At 49.4% G+C, this 24,191-nt stretch overlaps 1 protein-coding gene across 16 annotated transcripts in view; it reads left to right on the plus strand.

Annotated features, from left to right (window-relative positions):
- The window catches only part of CACNA1A (calcium voltage-gated channel subunit alpha1 A), a 502,477-nt gene that overhangs the window by 275,887 nt on the left and 202,399 nt on the right, over nucleotides 1–24,191 (plus strand). For all 16 annotated transcript variants that reach the window (XR_010180475.1, XR_010180476.1, XM_063931156.1 and 13 more), the window contains 3 exons: nucleotides 19,004–19,103; nucleotides 19,326–19,486; nucleotides 20,701–20,838. Coding sequence is in view for 14 of the 16 variants with exons in the window: in XM_063931156.1 (XP_063787226.1) it covers nucleotides 19,004–19,103; nucleotides 19,326–19,486; nucleotides 20,701–20,838 (399 nt within the window). In the remaining 2 variants the exon portion in view is untranslated. The remainder of the gene's footprint in view (nucleotides 1–19,003; nucleotides 19,104–19,325; nucleotides 19,487–20,700; nucleotides 20,839–24,191) is intronic.

The following is a 24,191-nucleotide window of genomic DNA, read 5'->3' on the forward strand; positions in this document are numbered from 1 at the left end:
GAAGGCTAACAAGGTATTAGCATGTATAAAGCGGGGAATTGATGCAAGGGACAAGAGTGTTATACTCCCATTATATAAATCACTAGTGAGGCCACATCTTGAATACTGTGTACAATTTTGGGCACCATACTACAAAAAGGATATCCTGGAGCTAGAAAGGGTTTAGAGGCGGGCGACCAAACTAATTAAGGGCATGGAGATGCTGGAATATGAGGAAAGGCTTGCATGGCTAGGCATGTTTACACTGGAAAAGAGGAGACTAAGAGGGGACATGATCAACATCTACAAATATAGTGTATAAGGGGACAATACACAGAGTTTGCACGGGACCTGTTTTTGGTATGATCAGCACAGATGACACGTGGACACTCGCTTAGGTTAGAGGAGATTCCGCACAAAGCGGCGAAAAGGTTTTTTCACAGTAAGGACAATACGTGTTTGGAATTCCCTGCCTGAGAGAGTAGCAATGGCGTACTCAGTCACCACCTTTAAGAATGGGTTAAATTCCTAATGGATAAGGATATCCAGGGTTATGGTGCGTAGTCATGCACTATAGTTATTAAAAAAAGAGGAATAAAAACCAACGGCTGACATCAGCATCAGACAAAATTTAGTCCAAAAATAATACTGCACAGGAGACCACAAATAGGTTGAACTCGATGGACAAATTGTCTTTTTTCAACCTTTGATACTATGTTACTATGGGGTAGATTTATTAAAATGCCCATTAGGTTCTTTATAAACAGGGTCCCGCTTCACCACATTATCGTGGTGAAGCGGGACCTTATTTCCAGTTAATTTACTAACCCTAGCTTGTACGTTATCCCACCCCTCTGGTGATAGGCATCCTCCCATAACGAGCGTCCGCTTCGGCTGCAGTCACATCTTCCGCGCCTGCGCCGTCCAGCATCTCCCAGTGTGCAGTTCGGGAGTTAGGCTGGCACATGCGCAAAATGAATGTGTGGACGCCGGGAATGCTGGGATGAAAGGAGAGTATCGGCTAAAAGCCAGCCACAGCGCCGGGTCCGGCCAGTGAACAGGCAGAAGGCAGGAGATACTAGCGTTCGGACAGAACGAACGTTAATAAGTCAGGTATCTCCTAGGTGCTGTAGCTAAAAGACAGAGGTGCTGAAAAGGCTGTGGCAGGATACCGCCGCAGATATTAATAGCGCTTCGCCAGGTTCATACATCAGGGGAAGCGCTATCTGCGGCACATAACGTGTGCAGATAGCGCGCTACCCCATAAAGAAGATTAATAAATCTACCCCTACAGTATGTTACATGCTGGGCGGCCCCCAGCGTGTGAGGAGATGGGCCCAGATCTGGCTGTGTATGCAGAGATCTGCGTCCATCTCTGAGGGACAGATGTATTAACCTGGAGATGGCATAAGGAAGTGATAAACCAGTGATATGTGCAAGGTGATAAAGGCACCAGCCAATCAGCTCCAATATGTAAATTAACAGTTAGGATCTGATTGGCTGGTGCCTTTATCACCTTGCACATATCACTGGTTTATCACTGCCTTATGCCTTCTCCAGGTTAATACATCTGCCCCTGAATGAGCTCCTTAGTCCAGTATTGATTTGTGATGCAGATATCTGAAAACTACAGGAAGGATGGGGCACAAGCAAGTCAGCTCCGATCTTCTCCCTTCCACTCTATCCCCCGGAAAATATCCAGAGGACGGGAAGCATCCTCTGCAAACAATATGCGCTGATTACAATAAAATTACTAAATGACTGAAGCAAAGCAACATCCGCTACAGCTCTGAGTAACTCGCCAATTATCCCATGCCTTACTCGTGTACGATGCATATATCTGCGGCAGGTTTTGTTCAATAAATAATGCAGACAGAAGACAATGGGAATTACCATACGGACTTCCTCTCATGCTGAACAGCTTTGTATACGACGAGTTTAATGTGAGTGAAGAGTAATCGTGGGGATAATATATAATAGTGCTCTGAGAAGAAAGACAAATGTTTCAGGATCTTTGCTACAAATCGGATTTGGAAGGCAGCATACAGTATATGTTAGAAACATGCTTCAAATGTAATACAGGTTGAGTATCCCATATCCAAATATTCCGAAATACGGAATATTACGAAATACAGGCCCTCATTCCGAGTTGATCGCTCGTTATTTTTCATCGCATCGCAGTGAAATTTCGCTTAGTGCGCATGCGCAATAGTCGCACTGCGACTGCGCCAAGTAACTTTGCTATGAAGATAGGATTTTTACTCACGGCATTTTCTTCGCTCCGGCGATCGTAGTGTGATTGACAGGAAATGGGTGTTACTGGGCGGAAACACGGCGTTTTAGGGGCGTGTGGATGAAAACGCTACCGTTTCCGGAAAAAACGCAGCAGTGGCCGGAGAAACGGGGGAGTGTCTGAGCGAACGCTGGGTGTGTTTCTGACGTCAATCCAGGAACGACAAGCACTGAACTGATCGCACAGGCAGAGTAAGTGTGGAGCTACTCTAAAACTGCTAAGTAGTTTGTGATCGCAATAATGCGAATACATCGGTCGCAATTTTAGGATGCTAAGATACACTCCCAGTAGGCGTAGGCTTAGCGTGTGTAACTCTGCTAAATTCGCCTTGCGACCGATCAACTCGGAATGAGGGCCACAGACTTTTTTGAGTGAGAGTGAAATAATGAAACCTTTGTTTATTGATGGCTCAATGTACACAAACTTTGTTTATTACAAGAAGTTATTAAAAATATTGTATTAAATGACCTTCAGGCTGTGTGTATAAGGTATATATGAAACATAAATGAGTTGTGTGAATGTACACATACTTTGTTTAATGCACAAAGTAAAAACAAATATGGGCTAAAATTACCTTCAGGCTGTGTATATAAGGTGTATATAAAACATAAATGCCTTCTGTGCTTAGATTTAGGTCCCATAACTATGATATCTCAATAAGGTTTGCAATTATTCCAAAATACGGAAAAATCCGATATCCAAAATACCTCTGGTCCCAAGCATTTTGGATAAGGTATACTCAACCTGTATAAATAATAGTATAGCTTGGGTGTATGAATATGGTTTCTAATAGTGTTTGACACCACAGTATACCCATAACAGGAGCCTGATATCACTACTACCTTGTGCTGTTGGTGACCCTGCTCCTTCTACAAACTCTCAAAATTGCTCCAGTGTGGAGACAGCTCTTCCGAAGATCAGCTGTCCCAGCGAATCCTTTGGCTCATGCATGTGCGGCATCCTGCTGAAGGAGCTGAGCAGTGGCGAGGGATCCCAATGGATCTGTTTCACTACCAGGACTGCTTTCCATAGGGAAAAAGTGTTTGCAGGAAAAAACGTTATCTTCAGAAGGTTCCACATACAAGCTTTGAAAATTTTTAATTTTCAGAGCTTGATGAATTTAGGGCCCCATACAAGTGCATGGGGACATCAGGCCGGATTGGAAGTGAAAGTTAACCAGGAGATACCTGTGATATCTCCTGCAATACCTTTATAATGAATAGCCCTGACAATTTATACAAAAGTAGGTGAAAATGTTAATTTACACATGCTTTTGTATAAATTAAGGGATGATGAATAGATTCCTCAGTCTCTGGGATTTTGCTGCCTCCAGCCCCCTCCTCATATCTGTGCTCCCTGCTGCTGGGTACCCTGCTCCTTCTACTATATAATGCTCAATCTGTGCTGCTTGCTGCCTCTATTCTTCTTCCCATATCACTACTCTGTGCTGCTGGGTACCCTACTCCTTCTACTATACAACTCTCAGTCTGTGGCTTTCTGCTTCCTGTATTCCCCTCATCATATCACCACTCTGTGCTCATAGGGTCCCTGCTCCTTCTACTATATACCTCTCAGGGGTATATTTACTAAGGTGACGGTTTTTGAAAGTGAAAATGTTGCCCATAGCAACTAGAAGGTGCTAGATAAATGATAAGTAGAATATGATCGGTTGCTATGGACAACATCTCCACTTCTAAAAACCTGCACTTTAGTAAATATACCATTCAGTCTGTGTTTCCCTGCTGCCCCTATTCCCCTCCTCATATCACTACTCTGTGCTGTTGGGGACCCTGCTCCTTCTACTACATAACTCTCAGTCTGTGGTGCCCTGCTGCTTCTAATTACCTCCTCTCATATCACTACTCTGTGCTTCTGGGGACCCTGCTCCTTCTACTATATATCTCTCAGTCTGTGACTTTCTGCTGCCCCTATTCCCCTCCTCATATCACTACTCTGTGCTGTTGGGGACCTGCTTCTTCTACTACATAACTCTCAGTCTGTGGTGCCCTGCTGCTTCTAATTACCTCCTCTCATATCACTACTCTGTGCTTCTGGGGACCCTGCTCCTTCTACTATATATCTCTCAGTCTGTGACTTTCTGCTGCCTCTATTCCCCTCCTCATATCACTACTCTGTGCGTTTAGCTGTTGGAGACCCTGCTCCTTCTAATATATAACTCCCAGTATGTGGCTTCCTGCTGCCTCCATTTCCCTCCTATATCACTGTGAGGAGGGTAATGTGCTGTTGGGAACTTTGCAACTTCTGCTATCTGACTCTCAGTCTGTGGCTACCTGCTGCCTCCATTCTCTTTGTGACACTATCACATGCAGTTCTGTCCTCATTATCATAATTACAAGAGTGAACAGATAATGTCTCCCAATAGTGCAGCACACTTAACATTGTAATGATCTCATTGGCCACCTACTTCAAACCTGAGAACATCCAGAATGAGCAGCAGTTGTAGATGGAACACAATAAAGCGTTGACCCTTCTGAACACACAAAAACATGTCTGAATGTACCCAAGTCCACCCATACTGGACATGTTCAGCGCCTCCAACAATGAACATATACTGTATGCTTTCCACACTGGACACGTGCAATGCCACCTGCACTTTGACACGTGCAATATACCCATACCAGACACGTGCAGTGCCATCCCACAATAGGTACAGGTAATGCCACCTACACTGAAAATGCTATAGGTTGTGGCCGTGCATACCTACTAAACATATCACATATATTCAATTAAATACAGGTCATATAAATGAGCCACCTGCACAAGCCATGTATGCCTGTAATACTGGACACATAGCCCACATACATTTGTGTGTAAAAGGCATCTGCATCATTAGTCACTATTTTATTTGCAGCTCAAGGAGAATCCACACCGCACATGTCCTTGACCTTGACCCCATGCAAAACCACACTGTGTTCTATTGTGTGAGTGTCCAGATCTTTGCCACAATAATGTCCCCATCTAAAGTTCTATACTACAATACCCAACCTTTAACAATCTGTACCCAGTCCTTCAAAGTTTGAAAGCTTTATAGGTTACATTTTACATCTTTTATGGACAGTTAAATGAGGCATCCTAGGATCTACACATGCACAGCCCCAGATACCCAAACCTCAGTACAGCTGCCCATACACACCGTACAGGCTAAAGACACCACATAGTGCTGGAGAGGTAAGCTGTATCCTTAGTGGCAGTGGTGAGGAATTGTGTAGCCAGTTTTCATCATACGTACAAGAGAAACTACTGATAAGGGAATTGTAGGTAAAGGTAAAGGAGAGCATGTTGGAGATAAAGGTCCACAGCCGGCAGGTAAGTTGTAGACTTTTGTCTTCAACATGATGATGATGATGATGATGATGATGATGATGATGATGATGATGTGACATTACTGTTGCAGTTGTTGACAATGAAGGTAGCAGATCCTAACCTGCATCCTCACACTTTAGTAAATATACCCCATAGTCTCTAACTCATAAGACTGTGTCATGAACATCATCAACTTTGGAGAGAGGCCCTTCTGTCAACAAGAACGTTGTCCAAAGGTGAGGATATTATCCTTACCCCAAATAGAAACGGAGAAATGTCATAGGGTGATATCCTCACAAAGACATATTGGTAAAACAAAGTGGCATTCATATGCTCATACTGAGCATCAAATACATAATAAAAAGGGTGTACTCGTATCAGAACCAAGATGGTGTGTATCATTAGATATAAAGGAAGGACTCCGTACCCCTTCAACTACAAACCAATTCTTAGTCAATGATCCTGGATGGAGACAATCAGTCAATAGGTGGTCCACATAGTAGTTTTACGCTTTCGAGTTAATATAGAGCTCTTGCTCAGGGCAATGCTAAATAAAGCTACTTGTATTTTCCGGGTGGTATTCATGTGACCAGTGGTCAGGAGACCGACAGTCACATGACCTGCCCCTTCACTATCCCGACGGTCGGCATGCTGACCAACAGGGACTATTGTCCACGACACCCATAGAGTGGGAATAGAACCCATGGTTGTTGCACTCGCCCCTACCGTGATCCTGGCGTCGGTATGCTGTGCAAGGGCAGATAGCTCAATAGCTTAATTAATAGATTGTCTGACTGCAATGCCATAGGCAATGGGTTAGAATCCTGGTTATGTCAGCATCTTGAAATATAATATAGGACAGTGTGACTGAATAACAAAGACATCTCAAGTTGAGTTGATGAATGTTGTATAGGTATTAGCGACAGAAAGGGTCCGGGTAGGAGACAGGGCGGTTAGGAGATTCTGGCCTTCAAAAAGGGGGAAGCTGCGAATGCCAGTAATTAAAACAGATAATTGACAACTGCTGCCAACAACGCCCCCTACCCTGCAGCGCTATGTGCGGCCTAGTTACGGCCCTGGTGTGAACAGCAGATGTTTAATGACTTCATGCTAACCATTGTATGGCTTTTCCATCAGCCTGTATGCTACTTATGATGGCTGGGGTTTGGTACATGGGTTTCCAGGTTACATGGTGCAATGCGTTTGTGCTTCCTGGATCTACAGGCAGGTTTTAAAAAGGTTTATGGATGGTACATCAATGGAGCTGCCCATTTTCAAGCATAAAACATACAAACAGTCCACAAGAGAGCTGTCTGAAATCAGCCAGAGGTCTAAGAATGCACCGCTGAGCATAGCCTGTAATTCCAGCACCGCGGCCTGCCTCGGCATGCCCTCATTACACGTAGCCCAGTTATGCTAAATCAGCATGTGGAGATGAGTTGTGCAGGATGCAGAAGCGCCAATATATGCGCACGTCCTGGTACAGGGCATGCTAAAAGCCGCAAGATCTTTCCACAAAACACACATGCATTGCGTCTCTGCATCATCCCCAAGAAGCACAGTTTGCTCTGCCAAACGATGGCTACAGTATTTATAAACATTAAAGACATACTTGTCATATTAGGTTCAGGGGTTGTGACTGGAAAGTGTATGAAATTAGGTACAGCTACACATATAAGTGAAATGTTTACTGGTGCAGACAGCATACGTGCTTCGTTCAAGCGCAGTGGAACTACTGAGCATCCTGTAATAGCTGCTAACATGCATTAGCTGAAGAAGAGGCTAAAATGAGTGTTGAATTCCATCACTGTCCATTTCTACAACCAAATCCGTCACATGACTTCCTATGACAGCAGGACTGCAGAAACAATGAAATCAACTCCTGCTTTTAGAAAGTCCCTGGCACCTCTATATGCTTCTAAATCTGGGAACACACCTATACAATCGTCGGTCCATTCTCCCGATATTGTGTGAATGGCTGACGTTTGTATACAGTACCGATGCAGGAGCGTTATCTGATAAACAGCCTATAACAATCCTGCAATGGTCGGTATCAGGAGGTCGCACCTTATGTGCTGCACTGCCGTCCTCTCAATTCCCATAGAGGAGCTGATCAACGCCCCCCCCCCTGCCTCCCACCTCACAGGAGGTCACCGCTAGATATCAACCACTCGGCTGATCGGGAGCTGTGACAGGACGGTCCCGTACGAAAGCACTCGCCGCTTTCGCGTCCCGTCGGCTGCGCACAGAATTGAAGGTCAAGTCACACGAGGCCTGACCACATAGGAGATTCCCGCTTACCGTCAGTAACCGCCTGTTACTGACTCCACCCACTGCATTGTGGGCGGGTTTATGCTGCCACCACCAAACGCCTAACCTGCCGTGGCGTTTGGAACCACGGTTCTGCTCTGTATGTGCCGACGCACTGCCTTACCACACCTGTGTGGTGTTGACGAATCCCCACTAGCCACTTGCTAGGCCTCTACCGGTAGCTGGCGGAAGGCGGAACTTGGAGACGTTAGGTGCTTCCCTGGACAGCCGGAGGACGGGGCTATGTTTGGCATAACCCTGTAGGTCACAAGATGAAGCAATCTTCTTGAGGCAATGATGTTTATTTGCTCAATAATAACCTTTAAAAAGGCTCCTCCCTATTGCTAGGGGCAACAGCATACAACAAGATGTTTCAGCAGAATAAAGATGGTACAATACAATTTCCATGGGGCAACTGCCCTCCTTTTATCCTACTCCAACCAAGTAAGTGCATTTACCTTTAAATACATTTCATTTAAAACACACTGTACATTCCCCTTTAAGTACTGTGCTCAGCGCTGGGCTCCCCTAGCCCTGCAGCCTGGCTGCTAGGGCTCTCTCTCTCAGCGCTGGAGGTATGGGGCTGGCTTCCCCCATCCTCCAGCCTGCCTGCCTGCCTCTGGGGTCCAGGGAGCTGGCGCTCCCTGTCCCCCCAGAGCGGCATTCATTTTTGTAGCCTCGCCGCACGGAGCGGCTCACCCCCCCTGATCCGAAGCCCGGCGGCCCGGGACACTTGTCCTGGACGCTGTGGCTCTGTCTGTTGCAGCGCTGAGGTGCCGGGCCCCAGCACTCACCAACCTAGTCATTCCCCCCGCCGCCAGGGAGCCGGCTAGCCCGGTTCCCTGTATGCGGCGCTGGATCTGTGGCCTCGCCGCAGCGTCCGGAGGGGAGCCGGGCTGCGGCGCACCCCCCCTGCCGCCTGGCAGCCCGGGACATTCCTCCCGGCTGCCACGGCTGGCCGCCTCCAGTGTGCTGAGGCACCGGGAGCAGAGCTCCCGTCCCCCAGCACAGGCAACCCCAGAGCGCGCTGCAGCGGGAGCTGAGCTCCCAGCCGCAGCGGCTTACCCTCCTCCCCCGGCACACACACAGCTCAGTGCGTCGGGGGGCTCTGCTCACCACTGCCGTTGCCGGGAGCAGAGCTCCCGGACCCTGGCGGTCAGCGGCGTACTCCGATCGCTGCAGCGGGAGCTGATCTCCCGGCTGCAGCGGTTCACCTCTCCTCCGGCGCGCACACTCTGCTCAGCGCGCCGGGGGCTGCCCTCACTGCCGCGGTCTCCGGAGAGGTCCGGGACCGCGGCACATCATTTAAATACATTATTTAACATTTGTACAAACATGGCGCCCACAATATTTTAAATATGCAGCCAAGCGCCCATTGTCCCGATAATGGCGCCGGGCACTAGGGGTTAACCCCTTCAGTGCCGCGGCGGCCATTTTCCACGTGGCTGGGGCCTCTCCGGCCACACTCCCCCCCCCCCCCCCCATTCAAGCGGGTCAACCAGGGACCCATGTCCCAACGATTTGGGTCCTGGTCCCGCAGTCCGTTGCGGTGAAGGGGATGCTACCTGTGGGGTGTAGGCTCCGGCCTAGACAGTTCATCCCTAGTGTAGTGGGCCTCTCTTCGTGGGTGCACAATGTTCAAATAGTCCACCTGAAGTCCAAGTTCAAGGCTCCACCACAAAAGTCTGTCCAATTTCCCCAAGGTAGGTTGCAGCCACCTAACAGGTGGGTGGTAAGGCACCACGGTGGGGGGCCGGTTACAAACAAGTGCCACCCAAGGTGTCCCAATTGTGGCATACCCCACCTCCCACCATAGCAGTTTTCTGCTCAAACAGGCCACAGGGTGCTCCTGCCCATATGGCTCTTTCTGGCTCGGTACTGCTCCCAGTCCGTGCAGTGGCGCAGTAGTTCGTAACACACAGTCCTGGTCAAGAATGTGCGCCATCAGCACTGGAGCGGGTACCCGAGCCTCCTTCAATGACTGGAATGCCAACTCGCAAGCGGGTGCAAAGTCCACTGACTTGGGAATGCCCTTCCTAGCCATCTCTGTCAAGGGGTTCACTACAGGACTAAAGTCAATGACAACGTGTCCGTAGGGCCTTACAGGTTCTAAGGTCAGTACCGGTCTGGGTGATGTGGGCCGGGGACAGCCTCTGGTTGCCTCCACCCCCTCTGGTTTGGGCCTACCCCTGTCTCCTCCCACATGGTGCCCCAGGCACTGCACCTCCGTCATACCTATCTGGCAACTGTCTGCCCGAACTGTCAGACCTGCCCTCCAATCCTCTTCTGTCGACCTATGACTCGGGAAACCTACCCTGTCACCTAGGCCTACTCCTTCCTCCTCGTCCGCTACCTGTGCCACAGTGATGGCGGCCAGACCACCAGCCTCTGGATCCTGTGTGGCATCAACTACAGGGAGGCTGCGTGTCTTCCCCGATCTACTGCGCACAGGCAGGGGACCTGCTATGTCCACAGCAACTTGCTGCAAGGGTTCCCCTATGGGCAGAGGCCCAGAGACAACACAACCGCTGGAGTGCCCCAGCTGCCAACACATGGCACCAGCCTTACAGTTGGTCTGGGCGTCATCCGACATTCCAGACCAGGGTAAGCTCTGTGTCAGGCACTTCAGGGTACGGTCTGTCTCCGGGTTACTGTCCAAAGGGGTTTCGCTGGCAACCGACACCGGTTGCGCAGGAACGTTCCCTGGGGGGACCAGTTGGACACATTCCCTATCTGGTCTATCCCCTCCCACTTTCCTGGCTACCCTGTACCTTAACCCTTCCCGCCAGGTCAAACTTCCCGCCCCAACCCTGTCAAGGCCGCTGCCAGAGTGGCGCCTCATGCCTTTCGGGGATGGGTCAGAGAGTTGAGCCTCCCTAAACTCCTGCCTGTGGCCCTCAATCTCTCCTAAATCGGGACACTCTACAGGGGGTTCTAGGTGGGGACTACTAGGGTCAGTCTGGTAGGGGTCAGTCATGGAAAAGTCAGTGTGGTTTCTCATACTCACCGCCGGAGTTGGCGGATCAAACGAGCTGGAACCGACATCCTCTGCGTTGCTAGGGGACGTAGGCATACCAGAGGCAAAAGGCATGCGGGGTCGATGTGCCGATCTAGCCGCTGTAATCTTTTCCTCTGGGCTGGTTGATGCTGTGGTTGGCTGTGCTGACAGTTGTCTAGCAGCTGTAGTCTTTTCCTCTGGGCTGGGCTGTGCTGGAGTAGCTGATGTCAACGGTGGTTGTGGAACTTGACTCCGGGAAATGGCGCCAGCAAACGTGGTGACGATCCCACCACCCAGATCATTTCCTAGGACCACCTCAGATGGGAGACCATCCATGATGGCAACTTCTCGCAACTCTGGTCCAGCTCCCCAGTCCAGGTAGACTCTCGCCATGGGAACCTCTTTCTCTGTTCCATCTGCCAGGGTGACCTTGGCAGTGCGACCCTGCAATACTGCAGCAGGATCTATAAGGTGGGGGCTCACCACAGTGATTGAGGCCCCAGAGTCTCTTAGGCCTTCTCCCTGCAGGGGTCCCATGTAAACCGGCTGCAGGTGCCTCCACATGTTGTGTAGGGGCTGTTTGGCCATGCAGGTCACTCTCTCCGCAGAGTGCACCTGTCTCTCGCCACACTCCATCGGACTGACTGGAGGGGGAACAGTCTCTGTAGGCTCCTCTCCTCTCGTCAAACAAGCGAGCCGGGCTCCAGCACTCGGATTTGGGGCACGAGTCTGGGGTGCTTGGGATGCAGAACAGTTCATCATCAGATGTCCGATTTTCCCACAGCCGTAGCACTTCTTCTACAGTCGTGGCACCGATGATCTCTGATCAGTTGCAGGGACGCTGCGGTGCGGTTGCTGGCCAAGAGCACCCGGGTTGGAAGATGCTTGTCTTTGGGGGTAATGAGCTGAAGAGGGGGGTCCCCTTGGTGGTGCAGTCTTTTGGAGCTGGCTGCTGGCTGGGCGCTTCTGCCCCTGCGGCCGAATTGCCACATACTTGTCTGCTAAGTGGGCAGCCATCTTTAAACTGGGTGGCTCCCGATCTAGCACCCACTCCTTCACTTCTGGGGCGCACCTGCGGTAGAACTGCTCCCTGCAGATCAGGTCAATCAGTGCGTCCCATGTAGTGGCTTCCAAATCCTTCACCCACTTCACCACGTACTGCCGCAGCTGGGTGGCGAACTGCTCATGGGTGCTGCTAGGATTCTTGGGCAAGTCTCTGAACTTCTTCCTGTAAGACTCTGGAGTGATGAAGAATCGCTGGAGGAGGGCCTTCGCAACTTCGTCGTAGTTCCCACAGTCCTCCGTGGCCACTCCTCGATAGGCCTCCAAGGCCTCTCCATGCAGAGTGGGCACAAGGTGTCTCACCCACTCTGACTTGGGTAGATCGTGTAGTTTACAAGTCCTTTCAAAAACTTGCAAATGTCCATCAATGTCCCCATCACTGTCTGCAAACTTGGCAAACTGAACGCGTCCTGATCTGTGTACAACAGCTGACAACGGCTCCCGGGGTACCACGGCTGGTGATGCCCGCTCCGCATGCCACATCCGGATGACAAGCATGCGTTTTTGCTCCGTTGCCCTTTCCCCCAATTTCGCTAGCCGATCTGCTAGGGTGTCCGGGCAGCCCCCCCTGGGACGTTGGGATCCTGGCCCTGCTAGGGATTGCTGGGAAACATTGCTGCTGTGAGAGAGGGTGGGGCTTGTGGGTCTCACCGGTTCTGTACGAAGGTTCACTGGTGGGCCGTCCTCTGCGATGCTGACGCCGTCAGTGCTTACCACCTCCGCCCGATGGGACTCCTCCAAGCTCATGAGCGCCGCCTTCATGACGCTTCTGGACGCTTTGAAAGGGATATCCACACCCTACTCCTGGCACACGATATCCAGATCATCCTTGGACATTCCGCTGAATTCCGCCATCTTGTGCGTTCTCCTGCGCTGCAGTTACTCCTCTCCTGAGTAACTCGGCTTCTCCAATCGGGTGATGAAAAGCCGCCTGGGATTCTCCCACCGCTATGCCAACAATTTCTGTGACAGGACGGTCCCGTACGAAAGCACTCGCCGCTTTCGTGTCCCGTCGGCTGCGCATAGAATGGAAGGTCAAGTCACACGAGGCCTGACCACATAGGGGATTCCCGCTTACCGTCAGTAACCGCCTGTTACTGACTCCACCCACTGCGTTGTTGGCGGGTTTATGCTGGCACAACCAAACTCCTAACCTGCCGTGGCGTTTGGAACCACGGTTCTGCTCTGTATGTGCCGACGCACTGCCTTACCACACCTGTGTGGTGTTGACGAATCCCCACTAGCCACTTGCTAGGCCTCTACCGGTAGCTGGCGGAAGGCGGAACTTGGAGACGTTAGGTGCTTCCCTGGACAGCCGGAGGACGGGGCTATGTTTGGCATAACACTGTAGGTCACAAGATGAAGCAATCTTCTTGAGGCATGATGTTTATTTGCTCAATAATAACCTTTAAAAAGGCTCCTCCCTATTGCTAGGGGCAACAGCATACAACAAGATGTTTCAGCAGAATAAAGATGGTACAATACAATTTCCATGGGGCAACTGCCCTCCTTTTATCCTACTCCAATACACATTACCACAGGGGGTAAGGCCGCCCTGTGGTGTACAACCAATCAATGTTTACCCATGAGCTATGCATGCCTTGGTCACATGCACAGCTACATTGTTCTCTATGGACAGTGGGGAGTGGTCGTTCTCCTTTGACTGTCCCATCCTGGAGGATCAGGATATGCCCCGGTGCCGTTCAGTCTAGGCTGGGGGAAGTTTTCCCTCCTAAACTGACTTCCAGAAACCTGCCCGGGACCTAGCCCACTGCCTGCAGCCTGGATTTGGGCTCCAGAGCTGGGCAGCCTAGCTCCCCGTTCCAGGTTTCCAGGCCACTACGGGTGATCTCCATGGAGCTCCAGAAAACCACTCAGCTTGTTTCAAAGCTGAGCTTCTTCTCTCTCTCCCAATGCCCCTTTCAAGTGTGAGGCTGGATGGGAAAGTATTCCGTTTTGGGGGAAAAGGTCTGGGAGAATCCATCAGCCTGCACAGCCATGGATTCCCCCCTCCTGGGACACACAACCAAGTATGCTCCCGGACCCCAGCACTCACCAGCTCCCGGACCCCAGCACTCACCAACCTAGTCATTCCCCCTGCCGCCAGGGAGCCGGCTAGCCCGGTCCCCTGTATGCGGCGCTGGATCTGTGGCCTCGCCGCAGCGTCCGGCGGGGAGCCGCGCTGCGGCGCACCCCCCCTGCCGCCTGGCAGCCCGGGACATTCCTCCCGGCTGCCGCGGCTGGCCGCCTCCAGTGTGCTGAGGCACCGGGAGCAGAGCTCCCGTCCCCCAGCACAGGCAGCCCCAGAGCGCGCTGCAGCGCAGCGGCTCACCCTCCTCCCCCGGCGCACACAGCTCAGTGCGCCGGGGGGCTCTGCTCACCACTGCCGTTGCCGGGAGCAGAGCTCCCGGACCCTGGCGGTCAGCGGCGTCAAGTGTGAGGCTGGATGGGAAAGTATTCCGTTTTTGGGGAAAATGTCTGGGAGAATCCATCAGCCTGCACAGCCATGGATTCCCCCCTCCTGGGACACACAACCAAGTAAGTGCATTTACCTTTAAATACATTTCATTTAAAACACACTGTACATTCCCCTTTAAGTACTGTGCCCAGCGCTCAGCGCTGGGCTCCCCTAGCCCTGCAGCCTGGCTGCTAGGGCTCTCTCTCTCAGCGCTGGAGGTATGGGGCTGGCTTCCCCCATCCTCCAGCCTGCCTGCCTGCCTCCTCTGTCCTCCCAGAGCGGCATTCATTTTTGTAGCCTCGCCGCACGGAGCGGCGCACCCCCCCTGATCCGAAGCCCGGCGGCCCGGGACACTTGTCCCGGCCGCTGTGGCTCTGTCTGTTGCAGCGCTGAGGTGCCGGGAGCGTAGCTCCCGGACCCCAGCACTCACCAACCTAGTCATTCCCCCCGCCGCCAGGGAGCCGGCTAGCCCGGTCCCCTGTATGCGGCGCTGGATCTGTGGCCTCGCCGCAGCGTCCGGCGGGGAGCCGCGCTGCGGTGCACCCCCCCCCGCGCCGCCTGGCAGCCCGGGACATTCCTCCCGGCTGCCGCGGCTGGCCGCCTCCAGTGTGCTGAGGCACCGGGAGCAGAGCTCCCGTCCCCCAGCACAGGCAACCCCAGAGCGCGCTGCAGCGGGAGCTGAGCTCCCAGCCGCAGCGGCTCACCCTCCTCCCCCGGCGCACACACAGCTCAGTGCGCCGGGGGGCTGTGCTCACCGCTGCCGTTGCCGGGAGCAGAGCTCCCGGACCCTGGCGGTCAGCGGCGTACTTCGATCGGTGCAGCGGGAGCTGATCTCCCGGCTGCAGCGGTTCACCTCTCCCCCGGCGCGCACACTCTGCTCAGCGCGCCGGGGGCTGACCTCACTGCCGCGGTCGCCGGAGAGGTCCGGGACCGTGACACATCATTTAAATACATTATTTAACATTTGTACAAACATGGCGCCTAGCGCCCACAATATTTTAAATATGGCGCCAAGCGCCCATTGTCCCGATAATGGCGCCGGGCACTAGGGGTTAACCCCTTCAGTGCCGCGGCGGCCATTTTCCACGTGGCTGGGGCCTCTCCGGCCACAGGAGCGTTCAACTCAATCAGACAGGGAACCAAGGTCGTAGCTACTATAGGTGCAGGGAGTGCAGCTGCTATGGGGCCCAGACCTGAGAGGGGACACCTTCCCTGTTATATACATTTTGACCATTGGGTGGTACATAGGGGCCCTCACAAACCTTTGCCTTGAGTCGTGAAATATATATATGTAGTTACGCCCCTGGAACTGCTCATTGTAATGTGGCATAAAATAAACTGGATGGCATTATGGCGTTACATAATATGAAAGGGGGCACTGTCATTTGGTTCAATATGAAGAGGAGGCACGATAGTGTGGTATACAGTAATATGAGCCGGGGGCAGGGCCGGACTGCCCATCTGGCAACTCTGTCATATGCCAGAAGGGCCGATGGGCAGGTGCGGTACACAGAGAGCCGGCAAGGACGCGCGCAGTGCAGCCTCCGGCTCTCTGATCCATGCTTTTCCATGGTAATGGTGGTGTGCCGCAAGTCCACGCCCAGGTCCAGATTAAGCCATGGGGGTGCCTGGGGCACTTAAGACAGGGGGGCCTCGATGGAAGGTGGGGGTTGTATAATAAATTGTGCATACCTCCCAACATGTCTCATTCCAGGAGGGACAAAATGTTCTCTACCTGGACTTCCCACTTAATATATGATTGGCGTCACCTGTGTTCAACTATTTAATTGATAAGAAAGGTATTTCAAAACAGGTGATTGCAATCATAAATTAAGAGGGAAGTCCGGGTAGAGAGCATTTTGTCCCTCCTGAAGTGCATCATAATGGGAGGTATAGATTGTGTATATTAAATTTAAACCAATGGTGTATATTAGTTTTAACTAATAGTTTACATTTTCCTGGGTACTGTTAATAGCTCCTCCTAACTGAAAGATAACTATTTTAGAAACTTTTCTTGTAGTGGAACAAAGACAACTTAACTTTATAATACACATAGAAAAATAAAATAATTTATCTTGTCACGTGCAAGAATAGCAGCAGCCTCTGTACTACTTGCACACTGGGACAGGACTCAGGAGGACTCTCTGTGTGTGTCTCTATCTCTAGACCCAAATAGTTTAGTTGCATAACAGTTTACACAGGACTCAGACACCCAGGTGGGGAGGTGGAGAAGCTGTGATCCCTGTGTCACTTACAGCTCTCTCCACCCTCCTATCTCTCCTCTGGTCAGAAAGCTCTGTCGGTAGCTTATGAAACATGATATTCCTGTGTCTGCCTGCATTGCATACTGTCCTGCTCACAGTCTGGCTGCTGGTTCTGCTGATGCTTAAGAGGGAAAGCTAGTGATGTCAGTGTTCTCTGGCCGGGGGGCCCCCTGACAGGGTACAGTATGCCCTGCATCCACCCCTTAATCTGGGTATGTCCACGCCACCTGACTCGCGGCCCACCCCCGTGCATCGTTTCCGCGCACCCCCCTCGGGACGTGTGTTTCCATGGCAATGGGGGCGTGCCACGATTCCACGCCCCCTGACTCGTGGCACGCCCCCGTGTGTCATGTCCTCGCTGCCCCGGGAAGTCCGTGCGCCCCCTGTGACAAATACCAGGGCCAAATCGGAGCCCCATTCCATCCCTGTAATGTGGCATAATATGAACTGGGAACACTGTATGCCATAATTGGAATTTGAGGTACTGTGTGGCATAATGTGTACTGACAGCCGTACAGTGTAACTTAATGTGGGGTCCACAAAGTTCTGGCTTTGTCCCTGCAGGGATCAAATAGGTGTGTACCAAGCTTAAGAGTCTGCTCTGGACGTAACAGAAGGGCTGTAAAATCACAGTGCTCACTTATGTGCTCTGAGTTCTTGTCAAATGTTTCACAGTTGTTTGTGGTGTTTTGTTGTTTTTGTCTCTCTGTTTGTATGATTAATTGCATCTCTTCCCACACCGACTGCCTCCTCCAGGAGCAACCAGCGGTAATGTCCAGTCCATTTGTCCTTTCTCCGTCTCTCTCTTCTGTCTTCTTCACCACTTTACATAAACAGTTACGCAGTAGAGTAACACAGTACTAAAACAAGACAGGGTGTTAATGAACAGAAACGTGAGAGGGCTCTGCTTGCAAGCTCATAATCTATAGGGAAATAGGTGCTTGATGCATGAGATATACCTTTTTTTCATTCTTCGATGACGGCCCCATACCACTTTACAAGCACCCCTGTCATTAAATGAAACGTTTTCATTGCCATCTGAAAATGCTGCTCATTTTACCCTTGTTTATGCCTTGAATTAATCAGGAGTGAAAAGACATGAGAACTGGCTTCACTTTGGGGCTGATTCTACAGTAAATCGGGAGCAATGCAAAAAGAAAAAAGGAAGAAACTTTACATCCGGGCAAAACCATGTTGCACTGCAGATGGGGCATATATAAAATGTGAAGAGAGATTTATATTTGGGAGGGGTTGCGTACAAACTAAAATAAATTGCAGTGTAAAAATGAAGCTGCCCACCATTTGTGAGCTACATGCAAAAGCAGCCCGTATCTGCAAAAAAACAAATGCATTTGCACCCCTTGCATTGCCACATGGTTTGTTCCAGGTGCAAAGTTACTTTTTTTTTTTGCTTTGCTCCAGACTGCATCGGGCGCTATATGTGCAGAGCTGGGTGCACCACCACAAACAGTTTTGCGCTGTGCCACAGCCGTTTGGCGTGGCCACTTACATGACTCCCTATCCGAGCATTTCCTTCCAGCTGCAGGGTGAGACAGAGAGGACCCTGATATGGGTCTGCACCATGCGACATTCCCTTGGCAGTAACACACAACAGTTTCTCAGGGATATCAGACAGTTAATGAAATTGCTGGTAGCGGAAGGTAAGGTGTAATTGGAAGGTTGCTGCTGTGGATTAGGGCAGTTGGGGAATTCTGTTGTGTGCTAATGAAAAAGGAAGTCTGGAGGGACAGAATGTGTTATCGGAACAGCTGGTTAAATGCTCCGGAGAATTTGTGACATGAAATAAAAACAGGGACCGTAGATCCGCAGCATTGCTAACAATACTCTTTTTTGTTTTTTTCTTTTTCTCATCTCTTTTTCCTCTTCTATCTAAATTTCTCATCTTACTGATCCGTCTCTCTGATACTGCACTCCCTCTGCCCTCTTGTGCTCTTACAATGCCTGACTTTGTATCATCATATTTTATTACGTTGCATGGCATGGGTTTTTTTTCTTCACACTTTTCTTTCTCTCTCTCTCTCTCTCTCTCTCTCTCTCTCGCTCTCTCTCTCTCTCTCGCTCTCTCTCCCTCTCTCCTCTTAATCCATTTTTATTTTCATTCTTCTCATCTCTGTTTTCTATATTTCTTTCCCCTCTCTCCAATACTTCTGAAATTCTACTCCTAACACTATAACTCTTCTTTCTTTGAGAGCTCTTCTTCACTTGTCTTTCTTCCTAACATCCTCCTCTTGACTTCTTCTGCCTCTTCCTCTTTCTTCTCCTCTCTTTTTCTCTTTCTCTCGGTCTCACAACAGAGGTGGAAGTAAAGGAAAGGACATCAGCACTATCAAATCCCTGCGCGTCCTCCGTGTCCTGCGGCCGCTGAAAACGATCAAGCGACTGCCAAAGCTAAAGGTTGGTGCCACGTGTGTAATGTAAAGTATCTGAAGTCTAAAGGGCTCTTTATGATCAGGCTGTAGTAACGTATATATACAATATTCTATATAATATATATATATATATATATAATATTCTACAATATTCCATTGCCCATAAGGCAGGTGCTGTCCCATGATTAGGAAGATTTTTTTCTCCGCATCCCAATCTGTGATAACGCCTCTGTCTCTTACCTATCAGGCTGTATTTGACTGCGTGGTGAACTCTCTGAAGAATGTCCTAAACATCCTCATCGTCTACATGCTGTTTATGTTTATATTTGCTGTGGTGGCCGTCCAGCTTTTCAAGGGGAAGTTTTTCTATTGCACAGATGAATCAAAAGAATTTCAGAGGGACTGCAGGCAAGTGTCCACTTTACTGAAACGCATTTCACTTTCAGGGTTCCTCAGGATCTTCTTAGTAATCAAACCTGCTCCATCCCTGATAAATGCAGAGTATGGGCCTGAATGAGGGGTGGACGAGGGTCACAGTCTGCCGCAGGTGGGCAATGTTTGACGATCTGCACATGTGTTCATACCACACTGCGCAAGTGCTGCCGTGGTCTTGCGATGACGGTCACAGTGTGGATCTAGACGTAGCTTGATTGACAGGCTGCAGGCATTTGAGGGTGGTGATGGGCAGTGTTGTAGAAAGCGGAAGAGTGTCGCCAACGACTGCGTCTTCGGATGCAGATTCGCTGGCCTCAGCAGCTTAGTTACAGTGGAAATGCTGAGCAACCCCTGTTCCAGGCGATGTTCTCGATGTTTCTCTGATGCAGCGTCTTTGGATGCAAGCAGCAGATCTGGGAAGGCGGCAGTGGGCTCTCACTACCAAAGACAGCATCTGCAGCGTAACTTCTCAGATCTGCTGCCACCGGAGATGCAGCACTGACTGAATCAGGCCTTATCTCCCGTGCAGGGTCTCCCTTTGGATGCTATAGCTTTGTTAGGCTGTTAGTTTAACTTTTGGGATATCCAATGAGCCCCGATAAGCCGGCGCGTGCCACAGCTTATCGGGGATTTTGTTTCACCTGCCTCCGGCAGGCGAAGCAGAATCACTGAACCTGTGTGTTTTCGGGAGAACAGGTTTTTTTTTTACAGGCGATCAATCTGGATAGCCTGTAAAAAAGAATGAAACATCGGAAAAAAGTCCAAAAAAAACGTCAGAAAACTGACGTTTTTCGAACCCGATGTTTTACCGGGGATAATTGGTTATCCCCCATAGTCTATTACACAGCATTATTTTTAGCAAATGCATTTGTCTGGGGATTTTACGAATCAGCGTGTCTGGAAATGAAAGTGGTGTAGGATATATAGTTACAAAACAGGACAAAGCGTCCTTGTTCTTTTTCCGCTGGCAGAACCTGAGCTCGCTGACCATTTAATATAAAGCCATGGAGGTAAATCACATCCAGTTTAGGTGTAGCTCTGCCTCTAGTTTTGCAAACCTAGTGTAATATTGTGAGGTTACAGAGCTTATGACGCTCAGATAAGCCACTGATGGGGAAGACCGTAGCGTCTATTATCCTTCCTCTCCGCAATGTGAAGCATAATTGTACATTCGTCTGTCCATCTAGGGGAGAGTACCTGGTGTACGAGAAGAATGAAGTGAAGGCGCAGAAGCGGGAGTGGAAGAAGTGGCCTTTCCACTATGACAACGTACTGTGGGCTTTGCTCACGCTCTTCACTGTGTCTACAGGCGAGGGCTGGCCAGAGTAAGTAATACTATATCTATATGTGTGTTTGGAACAATGTGTGTGTGTTTAAATATATAGTGATGAATTAATGTATGCGATCCTACTCGATGACGTGTTAATTCATAGATACTGTATGTGTATATGCCTTAATAGATAATTACACCATTATGTATTGGTGCACTGCCAAAACCCCATTGGTAGACGTATTGCTCTTGTAGCTGATCAGGCATATGCATCATGCAGTTATTGGCTGGGACACGAGCAATCCCTTCCACGCTACAGGGTCTTCATCACAGGCCCCCATAACCCTATTAGTAGTCTGCTCTGTTGACTACCCAAAGAAGAAGAACAATAGTACTGACCACAATAAACAGGAAGGTTAAGAGATGCCACAGAATCCCTCATTTTCCACTTCTTAATTAGAGTTTGAACACTGCTGATTGGCATTCTCAATTGCTTGGATATCTTTTTATATCCCTTTCCTGTTTTAAACAGTTCAATTACCTTTTCCCGCAGATCCTTTGACAATTCTTTTGCTTTTCCCATAACTCAGAATCCAGACACGTCAGTGCAGCACTGGATGAAAGATGCAAGGGTCTTTCAGGAGTCCAGAAACTCACTGACCTTTTATACACACACACACTGATTACAAGCAAACAGATCACAGGTGAGGATGGTTACCTTTAGTAGCCATTCAAACCTGTTTGTGTCAACTTGTGTGCATGTTATCAGGCCAAAATCTCCAGGGTATGTAAACTTTTGATCAGGGTCATTTGGGTAGTTTCTGTTGTCATTATGATTTAAAAAGAGTATACACAGTTCTTTGACAATAAATGGCTTCACCCAACCACTAACCATGAGTGAAAGGAAAGTTTGTGACTTATCATTCATATTCTCTGACAAATGGCCAGAAAATCACAAATTCTGCTAGGGTATGTAAACTTATGAGCACAACTGTATCTTAACTGGAAAAGGAGGCAGCACATCTATTGTCCTGATCCATGGTCATTCCTCGGGCACCTCTCCTGCGCTACACAATATTGTAGCAGCTGTCAGGAAATACAAACAAATCAGCTGTCTACCTAATTCCAGCCTTCGAAAATCATCAGCAATGACCCTACTTGAGCGCAGATATGTGAGAGACAGGACTCTCCAAAGACATTAGCTTTGACTCAGAAAGCTGCTTTGTTCAACTGAAGGCAAGAAGAAATATTAAAAGTAGAGCCTTGATATCTTTTATGGAAAGTCACACATGGTCACCAAGACAAAGAAGAAAGTCCGTACAGTCCTAGAGAGCTGGCCAGGTAACTGGGGCATCCAAGAACAATGAAAACTTTTTTTTGTGTGTGTGTGGAACATGCAGATGGACATCGACAACTGGCTCCTTCCAGGAAATAAATTGCTGGTCTGTTAGTCACAATGTGAGACATAGGGGGATATTCAATTGTTTGAAAAGTCGATGGGTGTCTGTTTTTTCCTGTCTATTGGATAGGAAAAAACAGACACCCAACTGACTTTTCAAACAATTGAATACCCCCCATAGAGCCTAATTGCACCTGGGGATCAGGCTGTCTGCTGGACTGGAGAACCAGTATTTCTGCATTTAGAATCTGGTAAATCAGCAATAGCACCTGCTCCGTCGTGGTTTAGCTGATATAGACAGTAGCACTAAGTGTTCAGACCCTACAAGAATTGAGAAGACACATGCATACATGGATGTCCTAAAGATCTAATTTTATTTTGCGCCACCAGATATTCCCCTCATTTATATCCGGCAGTTTCTCTAGTCCCAGAGTAATCTGATGCCCTCTTTGGAAGTGTGGACCGTGGAGGGGTTCTGCAAACGGTAGTTGGTACAAGACTAAAGCGTTGTTTATGAAAGGATCTCTAGTTTCTGAGGATAATTAGGGCAGGAAATGCACGAGGGCGCATCTAAACATGGCAGTACTTTATTTCTTTCCACTTTATCTCTCTCCAAGGCTTAGCACATAGATCACTAAGACCCATGCGCAGTCAGCCAACAATCGCTCAACTGCAAAAAAAATTGGTTTGCTAACATCTCTGAATCTGACCCTGTGTATGTACAGAATCGGGGCGCATGTGCAGTGCAATTCAGAAGCATGCACAGACGTCCAGTATCGCTGCTGGGTGCGACTCAGTATCACGCCTCTTTTGTCATAATTATTTTGATGGAGTGATGCTGAGTTCCATATGCATGCACCAAAAAAGCTCTAAAAAAGCCATAAAAAGGTTTATTAGCGACCATTATTATTATTATTATTATTATTATTATTATTATTATTATCCTTTATTTATATGGCGCCACAAGGGATCCGCAGCGCCCAATTACAGAGTATATAAACAAATAATCAAGCAGGAAAACAGCAACTTACAGTTGACGACAGTATAGGAGAAGTACAGGGTAAATAAACATAGTTACATCAGCAGATGACACTGGAATAAGTATCAGGTGGCAGAAGACTGCTGGATGTGGTGCAGTTGAAGATTATTAAAGTAAGAGAGGATAAGCACATGAGGGAAGAGAGCCCTGCTCCTGAGAGCTTACAATCTAAAGGGGAGAGGTAGACAGACAGGGGTGAGACAGATGGGGTACATAGCGAGCGTAGAACAGAGGGTTAGGATGAGATTTGGCTGGGTTTGGTGAAGAAGTGGGCCCTGAGAGCCCGTTTGAAGTTTTGTAGAGAGGTGGAGAGTCTGAGGGGGAGAGGTAGGGAATTCCAGAGAAGTGGTGCAGCACGTGAAAAATCTTGGAGGTAGGAGTGGGAGGAAGTAATCCGTAGGCAGGAGAGTCGGCGTGCATTAGCAGAGCAAAGAGGACGGGTGGGAGTGTAAAGGGAGATAAGGTCAGAGATGTAGATGGGAGAGGAGTGGGTGAGGGCTTTGTAAGCGAGTGTGAGAAGCTTGAAATGGATTCTGAAAGGGAAGGGGAGCCAATGAAGGTCTAGTAAGAGAGGAGAGGTGGACGTAGTGCGTTTGGTGAGGAAGATGAGCTGGGCAGCAGCATTGAGGATAGATTGGAGTGGAGAGAGGTATTTGTCAGGAATGCCAGTAAGGAGGAGATTACAGTAGTCCAGTCTGGAGATGATGACCAGTGAGTGGATAAGAGTCTTAGTAGCATCCTGGGTCAGAAAGGGTCTGATCCTGGAAATATTTTTTAGATGAAAACGGCAGGTTTGTGAGAGGTGCTGAATGTGTAGTTTGAAGGAGAGGGAGTCAAGGATTACTCCAAGACAGCGCACTTGGGGGCTAGAGGAGATAGTAGTGCCATCAATAGATAATGAGATTGTAGGAGGTGAGGTTATGCGGGAGGGAGGGAAGATGATCAGCTCGGTCTTAGACATGTTAAGTTT

The sequence above is a fragment of the Pseudophryne corroboree genome, chromosome 6 (assembly GCF_028390025.1).
Source record: "Pseudophryne corroboree isolate aPseCor3 chromosome 6, aPseCor3.hap2, whole genome shotgun sequence".
NCBI classification, from domain to species: Eukaryota; Metazoa; Chordata; class Amphibia; order Anura; family Myobatrachidae; genus Pseudophryne; species Pseudophryne corroboree.